Genomic DNA, 19,508 nt, shown 5'->3' on the forward strand with positions numbered 1-19,508 from the left:
CAAAAGTGCTGTACATGCACATAGATTTTTTTCTGTGTGTCCACCTCCTCTCTGCCTCACCGAAGTGGAGAAAATGCTGTTTACAGCAGGAACTGGCTAACACATGGTTTATTGAGTTTCTATTGATCTCTAATATAGTTATACTGTCCTGTAAAACCCAAATACCTCAGAGGAGCGACTTTTACCATCTAAAACGTCTTCTTCTTGGAGATGAATGTTGTACAGAGGATTAAAAAGGTCTACAGTGCAGACTCTACACAGTCTATTGTTGTGAGCTGTTGACTAATGGACATACAGTAAGTAATCCCATTAAATTTAGTGAGCTGTGAAGTCACATTGTGACATCAGGAAAAAAAACAGTATAGACTGCTGAATGTGATGTTTTGTGGCTGAACTGAGATTGCCACGTGGGAAAAAAACGTATTACATACATATTACTGGATAAATATTTTTTGCCCTAAAGGATTAAAACCATATTTTTTAGTTTGGTATTACCGATATTGAGACCATTACCAACTGGGGCGGAGATGGTCTAATGCAGAGAAGCATACCTGACAACTTCAAGCAATGTTTTATTGAAATAAAAAATAAACATATATTTTTGCCGTATAGAAAACTGTATTATAAAAATCTGAAATCCATCTTGCTCTTTTTGTGTGACCTTGTATTGATCTGATTGCTCTACGTTCACTTACATAGGTAGCAACAATTCTCTCCGTCCACTTCATGTGTCTGCGTATTTCACATTCACTGGGCTGAAGAACAGTGATGCCCTCCTCAGAAAACACATAGAACATGTTCCCAACACTCAACCCTAAAACACAAAACAGGAAGAGACAAATATAGAAGAAAATGCTGCTTAAAAGACAACAGGAATATCACCATCCTAAATGTCGTTCTCAAAGGGCTCCATAAACATGTGCGCCGTGTACTGCATGAGAGGCATCAAGTTAGCACTGGTCTCTGTACAGCGGCTCTATTGAAAACATCTACTGTGACTTTATTGAATACATTACCTGAGAATAATTACAGATGGTTTCTGATCTTTAAGGATGGTAAAACATTATTGCCAGATGATATCAGTGTTACTGCTGCAGCTGAAACTGCCAGATTAAAATACTAAATGTACAAATAGACTGAAGAACAAGCACTTTGGTACAGTTAAGCACAATTGGTCAAAGTCCTTATAAACAATAATAATCCAAATTTCTACACTATACAAACGTCTTTGGCTCATTAAACTCCATATTAAACCCACTGAGGTGGTGATATACTCTACAGAAAACAAATTAAATTTGTATTGTGCTCTAAACTGCAGTAGTTTTTCAGTGCGGTAGTAAAAGTTGTTCTCGTGGTAATATTATATAATAAAAAAGCATGGCTTTGTATACTGCAGAAAACCACATATAAAACCACATGTCCCATCGTCACATCGGTTCTGCAAAGTGCTTATGTTTATGTGCAACCATCTTCCTCTTTGGTGAGCTACAGAACAGATTAAAAAGTACAAAAGCCTACATGGATGGAGGACAGGACTCAAAGATGTTTTTTTCTTTTTCTCTTGCATATAAAACAACTCTCCTGACGCCAGAGTAAGTGTCTTGGAAAGTGGTACAGTAAATATCCAGCTGAAGTTCCTGAGGAGCCACAAAACTTGTTCACCACAATCTCTTTTCATAAGAAGGCAGAAGCATTTTCAACAGTGTAATGCATCACCTTCTTCTCTCCAAAGAATGTTTGCAACTGCAGAGTCAGCCGTTGAGCAGCAGAGAGGAGAAAAGAGGGAGAGAGGAAAAACATTAATCCATCTAAGATTAAACATGTTATAGCTACAAAACATTCCTCCCTGATGTTGTCACGTGCTTTCTTTTATCAATAAGGAAATCACTTTTTTCTTGAGGAAAGACAAGGGATTAATTTAATAATTTTAGAGATGAATAGCAAACTTTAAGAAGCAGCTAAAGATTCAGTGAATTTAAGAAAAAAATAATTGCCATACCAGTGGTTCATCTAATATTGTGTCTAAGGTAGAAGTCCTACCTTTTTGTGTGTGTTTTATTTCCCTCTCTTTCAGTCCAGCTGGAAGTTAGAATTTGATGAGGTGTTACTATCAAGTCCTGGTGTTGCGTTACTTTATGTTCCTCATCCGTGGTGAGGTGTTTTAAAAGTCAGAGCCAGTTGAACTACCGGCTCGCAATGAGACGATCCGGAAAAGGAGAATCATTACCAACCGCCGTAGCCAGACGAGGAAAATTTGTTTGAAAAAAAATGGTAAACTAGTTTGTCAATCAGTTTGGTGCGCAGTACTGGATTTTTACCCTCTAGGGGACTTCAGCTTTACAAATTGGCATAACCGCACAAAGTTATAAAATGTGATTAAAAATAAGTTTTACTGAGCTCCACCAATTCCTGCTGTTGAGTTGGAGTTGAGTGGCTAACTCGACCACCTAAATGTAGCGGCCATGAACAAAACTGTAAAGTCAAGGTTGACATTGGGAGCAAAAACATTTATAAAGACAATTTTCTCTTTAAATAATGAATCACAGTGAGTGCCACCAAAACCAGAATCAATACATAACCTAAATGCGTTTTGTGCATATGTGACTTTGGGACTGAAGCTGTTCCAACTGCTCCCTTTAGGTTCTATCTTCATCAGTTTTAAGGTTATACAGGTTTGGATGTATAATTTTGTATGTGACCCCATAACACTTACGAGTCTTCTTGGCTGAATCTTCAACAAAAAGTGAGGAGATATCCTCATCCACTCCCACCTCGTTCTTGGCGATGCAGGTGTAGGCTCCGGTGTCCTCATAACGAACACTGCCAATAAATAGCTCGCTGCCATTGGCTACAGAGGGAAGAAACGATAAAAATTGACATTAACAGGGTGTACTGCTGAGATATCTAAAACATCAAATAGACACTATATATATTTACAAAAAATTCTGCAACTTCCCTATAGTTTCAGAAGATTTTGCTGCTCAGTAAAACGTCTACTTTAGTTTTCTCAGAGTATTGTATAATGCTGTATTGTTTATCTTGAGTTGCTGTGACACATATAGGACATATGATGAAAGAAAAGGTTGCCATCAATGGCAGCTCTCTGATGTTTGCAGAAGCAGCCACCTCACAAATGTACTGCACAGCTGCACTATGATCTTCCACAGGGCACTCACCCAATGTGTATGAGCCACAGTGGAGCTCTCAAGTTTTGTTAGGAAGACAAAGACAGCCTTATGTTCATCCCTTTCTGATAAGAAAAAAAGTGATAGTAACAATAAACCACCTTCTGATCTTATATTCACACTAGCCTCCCCTTGGCATCTCTTTAATGTTGGATTTCTTCTTTTATGCGTTATCCACTCTACCTTAAAGCTAGCATACTTAAAGTTTTATCTTCCTGAAGAACACTGCAGGAATATAAAATGGTTTATGAGCTCTCACTTGATAGAACAATGACATTAGTTTTTAAATCAGCAATTATGTCAACCTTTTAATTTATGCCTTCTGGTTGGCATAATAAAATTACAGATATCACATTAGTAAAATGACTTTTGGATTCACAAGATAATTCTCTTTTATTAGGGAAAAAATGTGTAATGCTTTTGAAGTTAAACTGCCTTTGAGTGGGACTTCATAGAACGAGACAGCAGTGTGATTAATTCAGAAAAGATGTTACAATCAATTCTCATGAAAAGCCAAGGTTTTAACTTTTCTTTTTTGTTTTCCAGTTTTTTGTCAAAAAAGTGCTTTGAGTGGCTTTGTATTTATTCTCTTAATACTTTGATGGTTAAGAAGACAGCACATCTGTCAGAGGTTGGGAGCTTTAAAGCTGACAATCATCCTATCCAGGATGAACCCCTCCTTTCACGCGAAAACAGCCGAGGGGGACCCGGCCTTCCATCATGACAATTTTTATTTCTTTAACAGTATAAAGCAATATGAATTAATGGGAAATAGCTTATAAAAGTTGTCAATATTATATGCCATTGCAGCTCTGATAAAATAACTTAAATAACTCAACATTTCTTATTTCTACGGCAAACTGTCAGCGCCAAAATCTCCTAATTATGATACAACAGTATTTTAATAAATTTTTCTTAACTGTTTCAATCCTTTTCACAGGGTATGGAGTGAAATTTGGGTCATGGGGTCGGGGGGACACTCTGGACAGATAGGGCATTCCATCATAGGTCAGAATAGTTTAAACTGAATTTGATCTTCTTTGGCATATTTAACAGCAGGAAATATCAAGCAGAGATCACCAGGCTATAGTGGTTTCAGTACTATGGACAGCTCTGCATAGTCACATTGAATTTATGTTACAAAGCAGTGTCTTTCCCGATTGCTATCATGGTATAAGGGTGGTGCTGTCAGTGTTTATTCACAAGTGCAGCGTACTGTCAGGCTGCTGTAGTGAGGGGCCGAATGGTAAAGAAGGAAAAGTGAGCATTTGCACTGGGTGGTTTGCTCTGGCAACACTCAACCAGAATCCAGGTAAAGTTTGTCCAAAGTACCTCAGAATTTCAATATAAGTTTTCTTTTATCACATCTCTGATAAAGTATGTGGATAATATTGCTAAATGAAAAACAATGAGGAAATGTTTTACTAGGTATTTTCCTTAAGTTATGTAAGTATCACTTAAATTAACAATGACGTTTGTATGACATATCCTACCTTTAACATAAATTAAGCAAACAATGTAAAACAATTACTTTTTTGGAGGAGTTAACAGAAGAACCCCTCTTCTCTTAAAGCCCAGCAGAACAGATACAATTTGCAAAGTCACATCTGAACAAAAATAAGTAGAGATGTCTGAAGCAAATCTGTAACGTTAATGTGCATTTGGAATCCTGCTAAATAGTGCTCATTTGAAGAGGTAAGGATGGATGACTACAGATAATGACCCACACTCTGCCAATAAGCCATCGCTTGATGATGGCTAGGACACTAAATTGAAAAGTTGTGATCCATTCTGCTCGCTCCCGCTGATAGAGTGCATCATAAAATGAATTTAAAATATTCTACTCAGATATATAACGGTTGCTAACCTCTGTCACACAGTAGATTTAAATTTACTTTCTAAGTCTCATTATCTCTCATACTCTCTTCTAACTCTCTTATTTACTCTTAGAGAATAATTGTGTTAATTGTGTTTATGTTGACAGCAAAGTAAAATGAAGAAAGTAAAAGATGTGTAATCTTGGTTTCATCATCCTCGTAGACATGTCAAAATGGAATCCAAGCCAGATGTACAACAACTGTGCAATATTACAGAACACCTATTTCTTTTCTATCCATATAATTCTATTTATGCCACTGCACTTTTTATCTTTATTTCTATTTTTGTTTTTATTTGTATCTTTATCTTTTATTTTTGATCGTTGGCGTTTGGTTTTTGGGTTGTTTGATTTGTATATGACAGTGCTGTGTGAGTGAGATGGAGATGTCAATTTCCCCGAGGGAACCTCCCAAAGGGATTAATAAAGTCGTCTGAATCTGAATGGTTTTGGGGGTTAGTAAATACGGGGTTCTTTGAAAGAGTAGCAGTTTGAAGCTTTTTTTTCACTGCCCCCATGCAACATCTTGGCCTACAAACATTAATTCAGTGCTGACAAACTGCAACCTTAAATGCGTGCAACTGCACATTTTAAAACCCCTCACTGGAGAGATGTGATACATACTTTTTGCTAAAATATTTAGGAGCAGAATTAATATCAACGTGCACTTGGCAAAGACTTCGTTTTGCTGTGGAATATGTTACAGTCAGTAATTACTAATGAGGCACAGTGACAAATTAGCACCCGGAAGGCGTGGACACAATGATTTTTTGCACTTGGCCTCTTGAGTATTTGTGCGTCTGTGGTATTCTCCCTTCCAGAGTGCCAATTTCAGGTAGAAAACTGTTTCAGTGTGTCACTGTACTTTGGGTTGCACTTGAAATGTACTTGATTACACCATCACTTCCCACTGAAAACAGCATATTTTAATTTTTAAAGTTGGCCTGGAGATTGAACAGGTGTAATTTAGCCCTGGTGAACTTGCTTGCGACTCAACAGGAACCTGTGCTGCTCCTGCCAGACATTTACGGTCATCACTGAGATGAGCTGGTTGCAGATTTGTGTGTACCGGTAGATGATTGCAATTCTTGAATCTTATACACAGAAGTAGACACTCCCATTGGCACCATTTATCTGTGTCCACAATTGAATTTAGCCAGTAAATCTGCTCTATAACTACTGACTTTTTAAAATAAACAAAACTACTAACCAATGAGAGAGAGCTGCTTGGAGGAACTGGACAGCAGATCCATGCCGTTCTTCAGCCAGAGGAGTTTTGGATTGGGGATGCCGTCAGCATGGCAGTGGAGGCTGGCAGATACACCCGGCTCCTGGGCCTGGGTCTCTGGGTAGACCAGGATCACTGGAGGGACTGAACCAACACACACACAAACACACAAACGGGGAGAACAGAGAGGGGCAAGTAAAAAATATAATTATGCACCGTTTCATGGTAGACTGTAACTCCTGGGGGAATTCAACACAATCACCCACACACACAGCGAGCAGTGAAGAATTTGTCTCACCCAGCATGCAATGTATTCACAAATAACAAGAATCCAAGAGCTCTGGGCGTGCTTTTTTACAACTCTAGTCCTGCATGAAATAGATGTTGAGCATATCTCCCACTTACCGCCTCATCTAGGGAGAATACTGCAAATGAATGCAGAGGAATCAAGGGGAAAATAAAACATGAGGCGATTGTTTACATGGACGGGTAAGATGTAGCTTAGAGATTTCAATGTTGGGCGCACACTCGACATCGGGACAGATGCCCCTGATGGTCCCTCCTGCTGGAACTTCATCATATTTCTCATTCAATGTATGTAATAATTTCTAGTCCTTTAATTACAATACAAGATGTGATTATGGCTTGCTCTGTTTTGTTGTTCTTTTTAGTCTATCAGGTTCTGTTATGTTCTACTTGGCAATCAAATCACCACTTTACAACTTTCTTTTCTTCCATTCTTTAAAAATGCTTATATATTCCAGACATATATTTGAGCAGCACAAACATCATTCTGTGGGAGATTACAATACTACAGACTAGAGAACAATACTCCAACTATGGTTTCTTCTCTGTGCTAAAGCTGCAGCATCATTGTCATTCCTCTCAGCGCAGCAAAGCTGTTGCTTTAATAGTGCAACAGGATACAAAACCGCCCACTTAGAATAATGCAGCACTTGGCTCCACTTCATTCCACCTAATCTCACCTCGCACTATCTAATTTCACCTTGAATACCCAAAACAAACATTTGGTAATTGCTCTCTCTGATAACTTGTCCTCATAGGCCTCTTTTATGTGTGCATGATTCAAATCTTATGAAAGCTGAAATGGAAACCTAACGTAGATGATTAGTATGAGAAAATCAGTGGCAGTTTGTAAATGTATTCAAGTTTGATCACTACAGTAACTTAACTGAATATGCAGCTTACTTTAACTTAATCTATAACATACATGATTCTGTTTGCAATGAGAAGACACTCACTGTAATTCATTGCCATTACTATGTATAACAATCTATATACTGTACAGTAGAGAAACTGCTTAAGTACTTTTTATATGAAAAATAAGCCCTTTGAAAAGCACCAATGCAGTAAACAATATGAATTCTGTTATTACACATTAAGAGAAGAGTGATAATGAAAACCCATTAAGAGATAAACTATTATAACTATAAATTGAATTCAACTATGCTGAAAATGTATTTAAATTGCTGGTTTAATCTTTAATTAGGGCCCGAGCACTGACAGTGCCAAGGCCCTATTGTATCTGTAGGATTTTTTTTTTTCTCGTTTTTGTTTTTCCGACGAAATGAGGGCCTTTTTGCCCCCCTAAACGTGTCCCAAAAGTCACCAAATTTTGCACGCAAGCCAGGCCTGGCGAAAAAATTTGATATTTAATGGTAAAGACTCGTGGGTGGTGTCATCGGACATGGTTTTGAGTCCTTGAACATAATTGGTGCAAATTACCCCCGCCCCTTCATCTGGTTGGTCGATATCTGATAGTTCCTACTTTCTGCCATAACTTTTGAATGGTTTGGTATAGAGAGTTGTGGGTGGTGTCATCCGCTAAATGTCCAGGCCTGAAGAATCTACATGCAAGTCATAAAAGCGCTTCCACTGCAGCCTGAACGTGCACAAGGGTGCGAGGGCCCGTTCATCGCTGCTTGCAGCTTTAAATTAAGGTTATTATTCAACAGGAAAAAGAGTTTAACAGTTTCTATACATGATACGTGCTGAAATCTTTTTACAAATAACTGATAAAGTTGCATATGAAATGAGATGTAAACAAATTGATTATTTAGTAAATAGGTCAATGACTTGGTCACATGAATTCTAATAAAAATGAACTTTATATGTAGATTGGTTACGTGATACAATCACGAGTGCAGTCATTTTAGCAGAACCTCACCGTAAATTAGCTCATTAATTCAAAATAATTTGGACAACGTGACAAATGAAAACGTAGTCTTAGTGAAGCCCCACTTGATTGTGTAGAAAGGTGAGATTTTTGACCTTACAAAATAAAATGACTGTAATTCTTTAAAGCAGTTCATTTTAATCTAGATCAGAGGACAAATTGAAGGTGAAACCTAGTTTGGAGACCTTTTACACCCATATGACCTGCTACTGATGTGTATTTATCCTGTTGTCAAATGTGCTTGTCCAAAAATGGAAAATGCTGGTTAATTGAACTAAAATAAATATTAACACCATTGCTATGACACCTTGTGCAAGTAGTTAAATATAATCAAATTTGGATATTAAAAAAATGTTTATCCAGAATTAGAATTAGTTCAAAGTAACTGTAAGAATGAGGAACTTTTTTACGATATTAATATTAAGACACTTGCTATAAAACTTAATCATGAGTGCTGAATTTCAGTAATTGTGCTACAAAATTGTTTGAGTCGAGCTTTTTTTCTTCAGTGGAGCATGCCAATTTTCTGTTACTTTATTTTAACGCTACAATAATTTCATCATCCAAATCTAAGTCCCCACACACATTTGTAGGTATGTTTCATAAAGCCTAATAGAGGATGTTGTGTCATGTTTTGTCATCCTCCTTTTTTCGAACATATGTTTATATGAAGATGTAAATGTTTATCTTTTTATTATTATTTTTATACATAATATACATGTTCGAAATAAAAATTCAATTCAAATCCTCATGGTGCTAGTGGGCCCAAGGAAACCGAATCACACTGAGAATGACTTGGTAGTTAGTCTTTGAAGTCACATTTTTCATGGTTTTGTGTGTTTATTCTGAAAGTTCGAAAGTCATTTTCCTGGCCCTCCTTAAGTCTACAATGATGTCCTTTTGTCTTGAATGTGTTCAGGACCAGTGACTATCTGAGCATCACTTCACCAAGTGTAACACCTCCTTTCTGTAATGGGACTCGTCGTTTCCAGTTGTCAGCCCCTCAGTGGTATCGGCTGCACATTTTACTTTGGTTTTGAAGGTGCTGATGGGTGTGCAGTCATGTGTGAACAGGGTGTAGAGGACTGGGCTGAGGACACAGCCTTGAGGTGTTCCTGTGCTAGGAGTGAGAGGGGATAATGTGCATGATGTGAAAAAGAGATTCTGAATGGTCCCCAAGTCATGAACAGTCTGTGATTGGTTCAATCTGAAAATGCTACTTCCCCGAGCTGCACACAAGGATTTATATCCACTAACATCAACATCTGCATTACAGAACACAGCAGCTAGATTTGTGTCACACTTTGAGGGAATAACGTATAGGACCTCTGCGAGAGAGTGAGCAACCCCTCCCCTTCTCACCATCACCGGACTTTTTTTTAATGTGTGACCGGAGGAAGTGGCTGATTTCCTGTCTCGCAACGGGGTTGGCGAGACTCCAGAGGGGGAGGGAAGTGTGAGAAAGTGAGCAACCCCTCCCCTTCTCACCATCACCGGACTTTTTTTTTAATGTGTGTGGCAGAGTGGAGGATTGGGCGTGGTCTGCGGGGGAGCAGCACACAGGTGTGCCTGGTTCTGCTGATTGTGGCACACCTGTGTCCAATCAACCTCTCCACCCTGCCTGGGTTTATAAACAGCAGCTGCATACCAGAAGGGGGGTCTGCTGAATGGAGGAAGCTGGCTGACAGGCTATGCCCCATGTGCCATTTTTTTAGAATAGTGATTTTTGCCTGCCGCCTGTATGTCTGTGTTTTTTTTACATCTTATTTTTTTGGCATTCTACGCTCTGCAAGGTTTTTTTTTACACCTTATCACCCAGGTCCAGTTTTGCCTTGTCCCCTTTGTACGTGGGGAGGCCGCTCTGGTTCCTCACAACCTCCCAATAGTTCTTCATACTAAATATAGTCCTTTATGACCCTAGCTGTATTTTTATTTATTTTTTGTTATTCAAACTAAACAGCAGATTTGGGATTAATCTGAGAATCTTTCTGTGAAGTGTTGACACATCTCCTGTGTTTAATGCATTTATGCAGGGTTGATATGTTGACACATTTTACAGACATGCAAACTTTACCAGACCCATCGCTGGACCTATTTTTCAATATAAGTACAAACAAAACGACTGTAAATAATAAATAAGGTACTACTGACCATTCACCTGCAGCACATGTGTCTGATATAGGTCTTCATAGCCGTAGGCATGGCAACTGTAGTTCCCCATGTGGATTGTTGTCACCTTGGTGATGTAAAGGGAACCATCATCCCCAAAGTCCTGTAATACAGAGAAGATATGTGAGATGAACGTTATCAAAACAAAGAAAAAGGCAAGGGTAGTGAAAGAGCATCAAAAAGAAGAGGAGCAATGAAACTCTGGGAAAAAGTACACAAGGTGTGGAAATGGGAAGAGTAGTGAAGAATGGGGTGGAAAAACATCCACAGGGAGTGAGCAGAAAATGAAGGTAGTTTGATAGAACAAGTAACAATACTTTGGAGAGAGCAGTGAGAGGAGGCGCATAACAGCAGGGAATGATGGGATAAGACAGGAGAGAGAGAGTGATGAGAAAAGGAAGAGAGCCCATGAATCACTGGTTTCCCTGTTGAGCTTAAGCAGGCGTTGGGGAATTTGATCCTCCTCGCTCGCCTCATCACGCTGCCTCTGCCTGATAAATGGCAAGGGTTAAAAATATAAAGCCCATTAGGTTGATGAATGGAGATGGTTGTTGTTGGTGCAGCATTTGGGAGTCACCAAGGGGTTCCAGCCACAGCTTAGGGTGGATTAAGGCATTAAATAGTTTGTTGTCCCATCAAGAGGCTGAGCACACGTCCCGATGCAACTCTCTCATGACATTTAAACCACAAAAAAGGCAGCTTCATTTCCTGAAGGTTCAAGAAACTAATGTGGCCCAACAAAAATGCAAAATGACTTCCTTGTAAAATAGAAGGGTGGGTCAAAGTTCAGAACTCACCATTAACCTGAGAGCTATTGCCACATTGACAATGACAAGTGAACGGCCCATTTTAGCTATTCAGGTATATCTGGAAATAAAATTTGAGTGCCACAAGCAAAAATTAGGATCTGACATGGAAGCTGCTCAGTGGGTGAGACGGACTAGGGGGTGAGTCGTGGCCTGACTCTGCAGAGGCCACGACTGCTGATCAGAATTGCATCAGGTGAGATTTCTGTGGAAGTACAATTTGTACGGATAAATGCACATCTGCTTTATATATTTATTTATTTGACCAGCAGTGTACAACTGTGTTCAATTCGGTTATGTTTTCCGGCTCAACTCAAATCAGAGAAAGAAAGTGGGCAGAGGTTGTAATGGAGGGTTATTTCTCAGGTGTGGTGGTTATATGTTGCAGAGCAGGGAAACCTCAGTCACAGTCAAACGTCACTTCTGAAAACAATACTGTTTCCATACGGCACAATTCAACAGAACAAAATTGCACTCTGAAAGCACGTTGACAGGAGAGTAATGTCCCATCCCGCCCCTCGACCCATCAGAGGAAAAGATTCTTAGGAGGATGAAAATGGGTCATTCTTTGTGTCTGACATGCTTGTCTGCACTTATGTTTCTGCAATTGTACAATCCCAACAAGTTTAGAGAGGAATTTCCTGTCCAACATCTCCAAGCCCATATTCCAATGAAGCTGGGACATTGAGTCAAACATACAGTACATCTTTTTCAACTTATATTCAATTAAATATACTGCAAGGACAAGATAACTAGTGTTCAAAATGGTAAACTTTATTAAAGGGGACCTATTATGGCATCTAATACCTATTTTAAACAGGCATTGGAATGTCTTAAAAACAAGCTTTTGATTTTTTTTTGCTAAATAAATTAGAAATTCAGCCTCTGAGCAATGTCTTTATCTTCCCAGTCTCTAACCTCATTATCTATGCGGGATTCTGAGTGGGCGGGGCTATGATAATGAGGCTCTGTGCTGATTGGCTGCCTGAATGACGCGATACACCGCTACGAAAAAATGGCGGAAGCTCCGGCAGAGTAGTTGTTGTTTTTCCGGTCAGAGTTAGTTGTGGGCGTGGTTTCACGCATTGGAGGCCAACCTATGTAAATCGTAATGAAAATGCGCAGAATCTGAATGGCTCGTAGAAGCCACATCATACTGGATGGCTCATCCGGGCGGCTGTACAGACACTGCAGAATTTAGTTGCTTTCCTCCTTCTCTGAGTTGGCAGGCTGAGGGGAGACCACTTTATATATGTTAAAGCAAGAGAAAACCTGTTTTTCATAATAGGTCCCCTTTAATATTTAAAATTTTTTATTGCCTATAACATATTCCTTAAACACTGGACAAGAAAAGACTTGGAGGGATGAACGATGCTAAAAAAACAAACCAAAACCATTCTGGATTCCACGGTGAACAGGATATTGAGTGTCATAACCAGGTATGAAAGGGGCATCCCCAAACTTAGAGTTGTTAAAGTTGGAATATAGAGATTTCATCATCTGAAGTCCATATTATCATCATGTTATGGCATGGATAGTGGCCATAGTGTGAGTAATTTCACTGAAGTTGGTGTTTATATTTGAAAGTGTTTTATGTGCTGACGGACTGACCTGTGTACCTTAATCACATAAATGTTTGATACATAAATGTTGAAACATTTGATATAAGCGTTTTCCACCAGGCTGACATATTACCCCTGGTTGATGCCAGGTAATGTACAACCGTTGGTGTCATGTGCAGGTATACATATAATGCATATAAAGTGGGACTTAATGTAATCTAAACATCATCTAAATTAATTTACACTTAATCAGAATCATAAATACACTTTTTTATTAAACATTTAGACTGTACCTATGAAATACAATTGGACAGGACAGTTATGTTAACTTAAATAACTTGAATCGACATTTTCAGCATAATGATTTTTGTCAGTGTGCATTAAATGATACAGACAGTGAGATTAATGAAATATTCAATTCATCTGTATGAAAAATAATCTAAGGATCAGCTTAAATGTTAGTGCTTTATGGACAGAATCTGAAAGCCTCGTTACTTAATGGCTTATTCATTGTTATATTTTACCAGCAAGTCACTGTCCAACCTCAACAAATTGATCAGCCTACTATAAAACCTTTAATGTGTAGTTTTTCCTGTTTGCACTGACTTCCACTCATGTATTACCCACACACAGCAAAGCATTGAGGTAATCACTGCAGTTAATATAGTCATTTTCTGACTTACTTCTTTTATTCAATGTGATGAAAAGAGCAAAGCCTTCATTCCTCTCGTTACTCTGTTCAGATCTCTAAACTGTGTGGAAATCCATTACACATGGTCAAGAGTTGTTACCTCTCTTTCAGTCTTCACCTATGCATTCTTAAAGTGCATCGTGCATTCAATAATTCCCTTGGGCAATTTTTCTAAATATCAGTTTCTACAATTTCTGATAGAGTCAGATAGCTTAGATGTGCTTGGATTATAAAAATAAAACATGCCAGCGGCCTGTATGTAGTTATATTGTTTTAATTAGGGACTATTAAGGGATTCCTTCCTTTTAAGCATCCAAAGCAAAAAACACAACACAAAGCTACAAGTTGGTGAGAGAAACAGGGAAGCCAGCACCCGTATCAGCAGGTTTTGTCATCAACCCCAGTACCACAAATCAACTATACTGTCACTTCCATCACCACGTTGAAATTGACAAGAACTTCTACTCACGTTTATATCTTCCAGGTCCAGGAAATTTAATATGATGCCATTCCTCTTCCAGATGATAGGTGGACGCAGCGTGCCCTGGATGGCGCAGGTGAGCACAGCACTGAGACCCACAGTTACGGTGGAGGTGCTGATTCGCTGGTCCTCTGCCAGGCTCAACTGCACAACCTCTGTTAGAGTATGGAGGGAAGTGATTTGTGGTGGAGGTGGAATGGATGATAGAGGGAAAAGACAACAGCAAGAGGAAAAACAGTTGGAGCAAAAATGAGAGAATGGAGAAAGGGAGATAAGGGAAAGGAGTCATTAAAAATCTGATGGAAAGTGCTAAAGTAGTGGAAAAGCAGGTGAGCTTAATACAAGTCTATGTGTGGATGTCGTTACTGGTGGACCAGGGAGCGTAAACCAGGTCCAGGAGTGAAGGATACATCTAATGTGAAACAGACCATATTTCAGAGGACATGGAGCTCGCCGAATATCATTCCTACCATTAAGGAAAACGTATGGTGATTAGAGTGAACATCATATTTAATTCACCTTTACAGAAAAATTAAGAATTGTTCTTCACTGAATAATTTGGCGACATTCATGATGGATGGATGGCCAGGGAACAAATCTGCAGATTTATTGAAACAACTTTCTTTCCTGATATTTTTTTTACGCCTAAACAGGAAAAGTTTGAACTTATTTTCAAAATTACACTGAAGCAGGTTTTTGAAGTAGGTATGTGAAAACATTCACACAGACCGCTTTATTTCCATTCTCTGTGCACACTGCCCACACAAAAATGACATTTATAAAGTCATGATGACAGTGAGGAATTGTATGAATGTAAAGCTCAGCCACATTGTCATCGGCACAATAAGTCACTGTGTGATCTTTTGCCAATATTGGTTCATGGACCAGAATATTCTTGGCATATACATTAAAGAGAGGCTTCAGAAAAATCTTGATGTAGCCAAAAACATGGATTGCTGAGCAAATACTGAAATGACTCACAGAATGCCAAAAGACCATTTTCATATTAAAGTGGATTTCGGTGTAAATGTTTTTATTTTTTATTTTTTTACTGTTTGATAAGGAAAAAGTCAGAAATACTCACCCTCTTATTTCAATGGAGATAATATTTAATACCAATAATGACTAAATAGATTTAAATTGATTTTTTTCCCCACTGCTTTGTTCATTTGTTTCATTTATGTGAATTTCTTGTTAAAGATGCACACAGGACGTTGTTCGTTTATTTTCCACATGTTAAAATATCAGTTTCAGATTTATTTCAGAGAATATTTGCCTCGCTCTCATGAACTCCTGTCTCAGCCTACCGGCAAACGTAACTTTGGCCTCCCATCCCGGTTGGCTCTTGTGACAGCTGCTTAACCGTGCAGCACACCAACAACAATGAAACTTGCTCGCAGAGCGACAGCTGACGTCATGACAAAAGTGAGGTGACAAGACTCAAGAAAGTTATGACGGATAAAAAAAACAAGAGAGCGATTGAGGAAGAGACTGAAAAGAGTACATTTTAGACATATCATCAAATTGACTTCAACTCCTGCCTATAGGGGGAACCACTGAGCCAAAAAAGGCTCAAGTTCCTTTGAGCTGTTTAAAGGTTAAAGTTTAGGTTTTAAGACATTTCGATTAGGTTTAAGAAAACATGGTGGATTGGTTTAGAAGTATGCTGCTTCACAAAGTTAATGTAGCATGTTCTATAATGATAGAGACACAAACGGTTTTACTATGTTACCTGAGGCATTGAAAAAAATTAGGAGCTAAAGGCCTCTTTCCATCTGATGCATGCTGCTTCTTTACAAAGTATTCCAAACCTGAATATGGAATATAATGTGATGTGTCAAATAATCTTTCACCTCAAACATTTCCCTCAAATAAGACTGTAAGAGTGCCCGTTCACAACCATATAATTTCGTCTAAAGACAGAAAAGTAATAAAAGTTATTTTCCAAGTGTAAAACATGACGAGTTTCTTTGGAGAACCTGATCAAGGTGAGCTGGTGTAGAATAAATAACAGCGACTCTGTTCCATTTTTGATGCGTCTTCCCTGACTTCAGTCTGCTAGAAACCTCCTTTTATTTAGTTTCCAGACTTGCGAAACCTTTATTACGTTATGATGACTGGACAATTGTGATAAAGTATGTATAACTACAGATCTTCACGTCAACATCCACTGTGGACGGTATTTCATATTCCTCACACACTTCAGTAGATGGCTAACTGATACCGCAATGTTTGTGCCAAGCTTCCTGTCTCAATGAAGACTTTGTCAAACGCTATTGTACAAGAACCCAGGATATTAGCTGTCGGTTTCACAGAGCTCTCCTGGTGATAGATATATCTTGGCTGACAGCTCTGTCTGCCAGTGGTATTTTAGATTGCCCGGGGTACAGTACACTGCCAGGTCCAACAAAGTTATAATTCAGCAGATCAGTAATTTGGGTGGCAGAATAGGCTTTGAGTCCAATGTGGACAGATGAAAGATGAAGTGCATTGATTTGATATGGCTTGAGGGGCGGTTCCTGGTGGTACTGTGAATTTCAACTACGATGCAGCTCACATTCAATTTAATACAATGCATGAAAGCGGGACCCGTGTGGTTTGCAAAGTCAGCAGCAGTTGACGGTTCAGATGGACATCCAACACTATTTTGTATTGATTCTTTTAAGGTCCGCAAGGAAGGCATCAGCTTGAAAGTCTACTGGTGAGGAAAAGCTCTTCAAAGTTCACACTGAGTGTATAAATGTAAGTTTTAATTAATAGACTAACAGAGAAAGAACTGAGAGGTAGAGCTGTTATTTTAGCAGTTACATCTTGTACATTTAAGTAGAAGCTGGCCCAGTGAAGTTAAGACGGAAGGTTGTTAACAACAAACCATAAATTTGTTAAATTCTGCCTCAGTTCATTTCTGGTTTGCATGTAATTAAAAGAAACAGCGGTTGCATGTCCTAAAGAGGTCTGTATAAGTCATATTTTTTGACAGCTGATTTAAAAATCTTGTAGTGCGGGTTTTAGATATCCCTGTTTATCTAATTTTGAATGAACATTTTAACTTTAGCTTGTTGTAAATCAGTATGCAATATGGTAAAAAAAGATAAGCTTAAGCTTTGAACCTGTGATGCGGAGCTGTAAACCCGGCTGTGTACACACCCAAACAAACAGGAAATGCTCCATCCGTCCATAATCAGCTAGATATGTAATATTACTGCCAAGAGGTCAAATGAGGTTAATCTATATTTTCAAAGTTTCTGCTGATGCCCTCACTTTTAATATCTGTCAAAAAGTCCTTAGTTAAAAAGAAAGAATAAAGCCTCTACCTTTTGTGAAAGATGGACCACCTGTGAAATTCATCTTGACAACATAGAATTATCCCTGAGGCCGTTGAAACCCGCTTACTACTGAGATTACAGTCATGAGACAGAAGACGGATAACAAGATTCTCCTTCTGTTTACATACATGAAAAATAGGTGTACAATTTCAACTTCAGGTGTAACTGAAGTGGATCATTGTTCTTCATGTTAATACTTTTACACTAGTTTAAGGAGTTGTTATTGGACAAATACATAACTTTTATATAGTGGCTGAATCTGAACTGACTGTAGATTGGTCTCAGAAATATGAAAGTTAAACTCTTTACTGAGGCACATTAGGTCTGCATTGCCAGACGGACCTCAAAATCCAAGACTTCTTGTAAAGTTTATGACCTTTAGGATTATTTATCAGCAAAAATGTAATATGTTATTAATAACTCTGTAGAATAGACTTGCCAACTTGTATTTTTTGCTTAATGAATCATGTGCCAATTAAAATGACAGCTAGACCACCTGAAAACTGACTATATGACCATTTAACACAATTTTGAACCTCTTGAAAGTCAGGCAAAACTTAATGTGCCTTCTGTTCCTGCATTTCAGTCCGGCAACACGTACCCCCAAAAATGTTGGGACCAAAGACTTTAGTCATCTTTTAGTTAGCTTTTAGCTTTGTTTTCCATGTCATCCCAATATTTGTCTGATTTATAACTGAAGACTCCTTCCTCATGTCCATTTAGCATCTCCATGCTATTACAGCAGCCCAGAAGGGATGAAATAAACACTTAAATGAGTAAGGTGTGGACAGTTGTGATCAGAAAGGTTCAACTCTGATGACAAAAGGGTTACGATGGAGACCTTTACTCTTCACTTTGACTGTGGATTTGTCTGAAGGAACAGAACTCAATTAGCTGACTATGATATGGACAAGTGCAATAATAAAAGTGTAAAGAAATGTAATTTATTGACTTAAAGGAGCCGTCTGTAAGAAATGGCCAAAACTGGTACTGCAGTCACTTTCAAAATATTGTTGAGCGGCGTGTACCCTCCCCCTCCTCCCCCCGACCAGAGGTTGCCAGGTAGGCTGCAGAATGCAGCAGGAACGTAGGCTGCCATGGCTGCGATAATTAGAGCCGAGCTGGCAACCCGGATGCCGAAACAATACTGACTTGGTGATTGGGAGATAGGTGGAGGGTGGAGCTTCAGAAACAATACTGACTTTGTGATTGGGAGATAGGTGGAGGGTGGAGCTTCAGAAACAATACTGACTTGGTGATTGGGAGATAGGTGGAGGGTGGAGCTTCAGAAACAATACTGACTTGGTGATTGGGAGATAGGTGGAGGGTGGAGCTTCAGGCCAAAACAAAAAATGACAACATAAACATCAGTTGAGGGCTGCAACTCCTCTTTTTAAACGGGAATATCCTGGCTTGAGTGCTGTTGTCAGTGACATAAGTATTTGAAATGAACATGATTTTTAAATGTCTGTTGACATATCGGGGTCATTTTATGATTCGTTTTATTATTGCTCTTACATACAGCTCCTTTAAGTGGGAACCTAATGATAAAACAGATAATAGGTTATTTAATATTGGAAACTACAACTGGTTGTACGTATTTTGCGGTTTATAATTCTTGCAGTTTTAACCAAAATTCTTGAAAGCTATGTTAGCTGCACCAGAGTCCAACTCTCAGATGACCCAGGGAGTACCTGCTGTACCATGATCGTGGTTGGGGAAAGCTGTCACGACATGAGCCAGGGAATAAGTAATAGAGTTTCCTCGTTCCTCCCAAAATAACTTGTACGTGAAAGTTAATTGACTTTTAAATTAATTTAGGAGCATCACTGATCAGTCCGCTTCTTTGACTGATCTGCGGGATAGCAGTGAAATATAGCTCCGCATCTATCACTGGAAAACATTGGTAACATGACGAGGATAAAAGAATATGGGCCACAGAGTTAAAACTTAGGAGGCCTCAAAAATAAGATGAATGGGGGGAAAA

General features: G+C 38.8%; 1 protein-coding gene across 1 annotated transcript in view; it reads right to left on the reverse strand.

The window, feature by feature from the left end:
- The window catches only part of fstl4 (follistatin-like 4), a 242,900-nt gene that overhangs the window by 23,939 nt on the left and 199,453 nt on the right, over nt 1-19,508 (reverse strand). The window contains exons 7-12 of the mRNA XM_061740511.1: nt 14,184-14,350; nt 10,638-10,758; nt 6,272-6,433; nt 2,714-2,848; nt 1,717-1,743; nt 696-814 (exon numbers count right to left, since the gene is read on the reverse strand). Coding sequence (XP_061596495.1) covers nt 696-814; nt 1,717-1,743; nt 2,714-2,848; nt 6,272-6,433; nt 10,638-10,758; nt 14,184-14,350 — 731 coding nt within the window. The remainder of the gene's footprint in view (nt 1-695; nt 815-1,716; nt 1,744-2,713; nt 2,849-6,271; nt 6,434-10,637; nt 10,759-14,183; nt 14,351-19,508) is intronic.

This window comes from Cololabis saira, chromosome 14 (genome assembly GCF_033807715.1).
Source record: "Cololabis saira isolate AMF1-May2022 chromosome 14, fColSai1.1, whole genome shotgun sequence".
NCBI classification, from domain to species: Eukaryota; Metazoa; Chordata; class Actinopteri; order Beloniformes; family Belonidae; genus Cololabis; species Cololabis saira.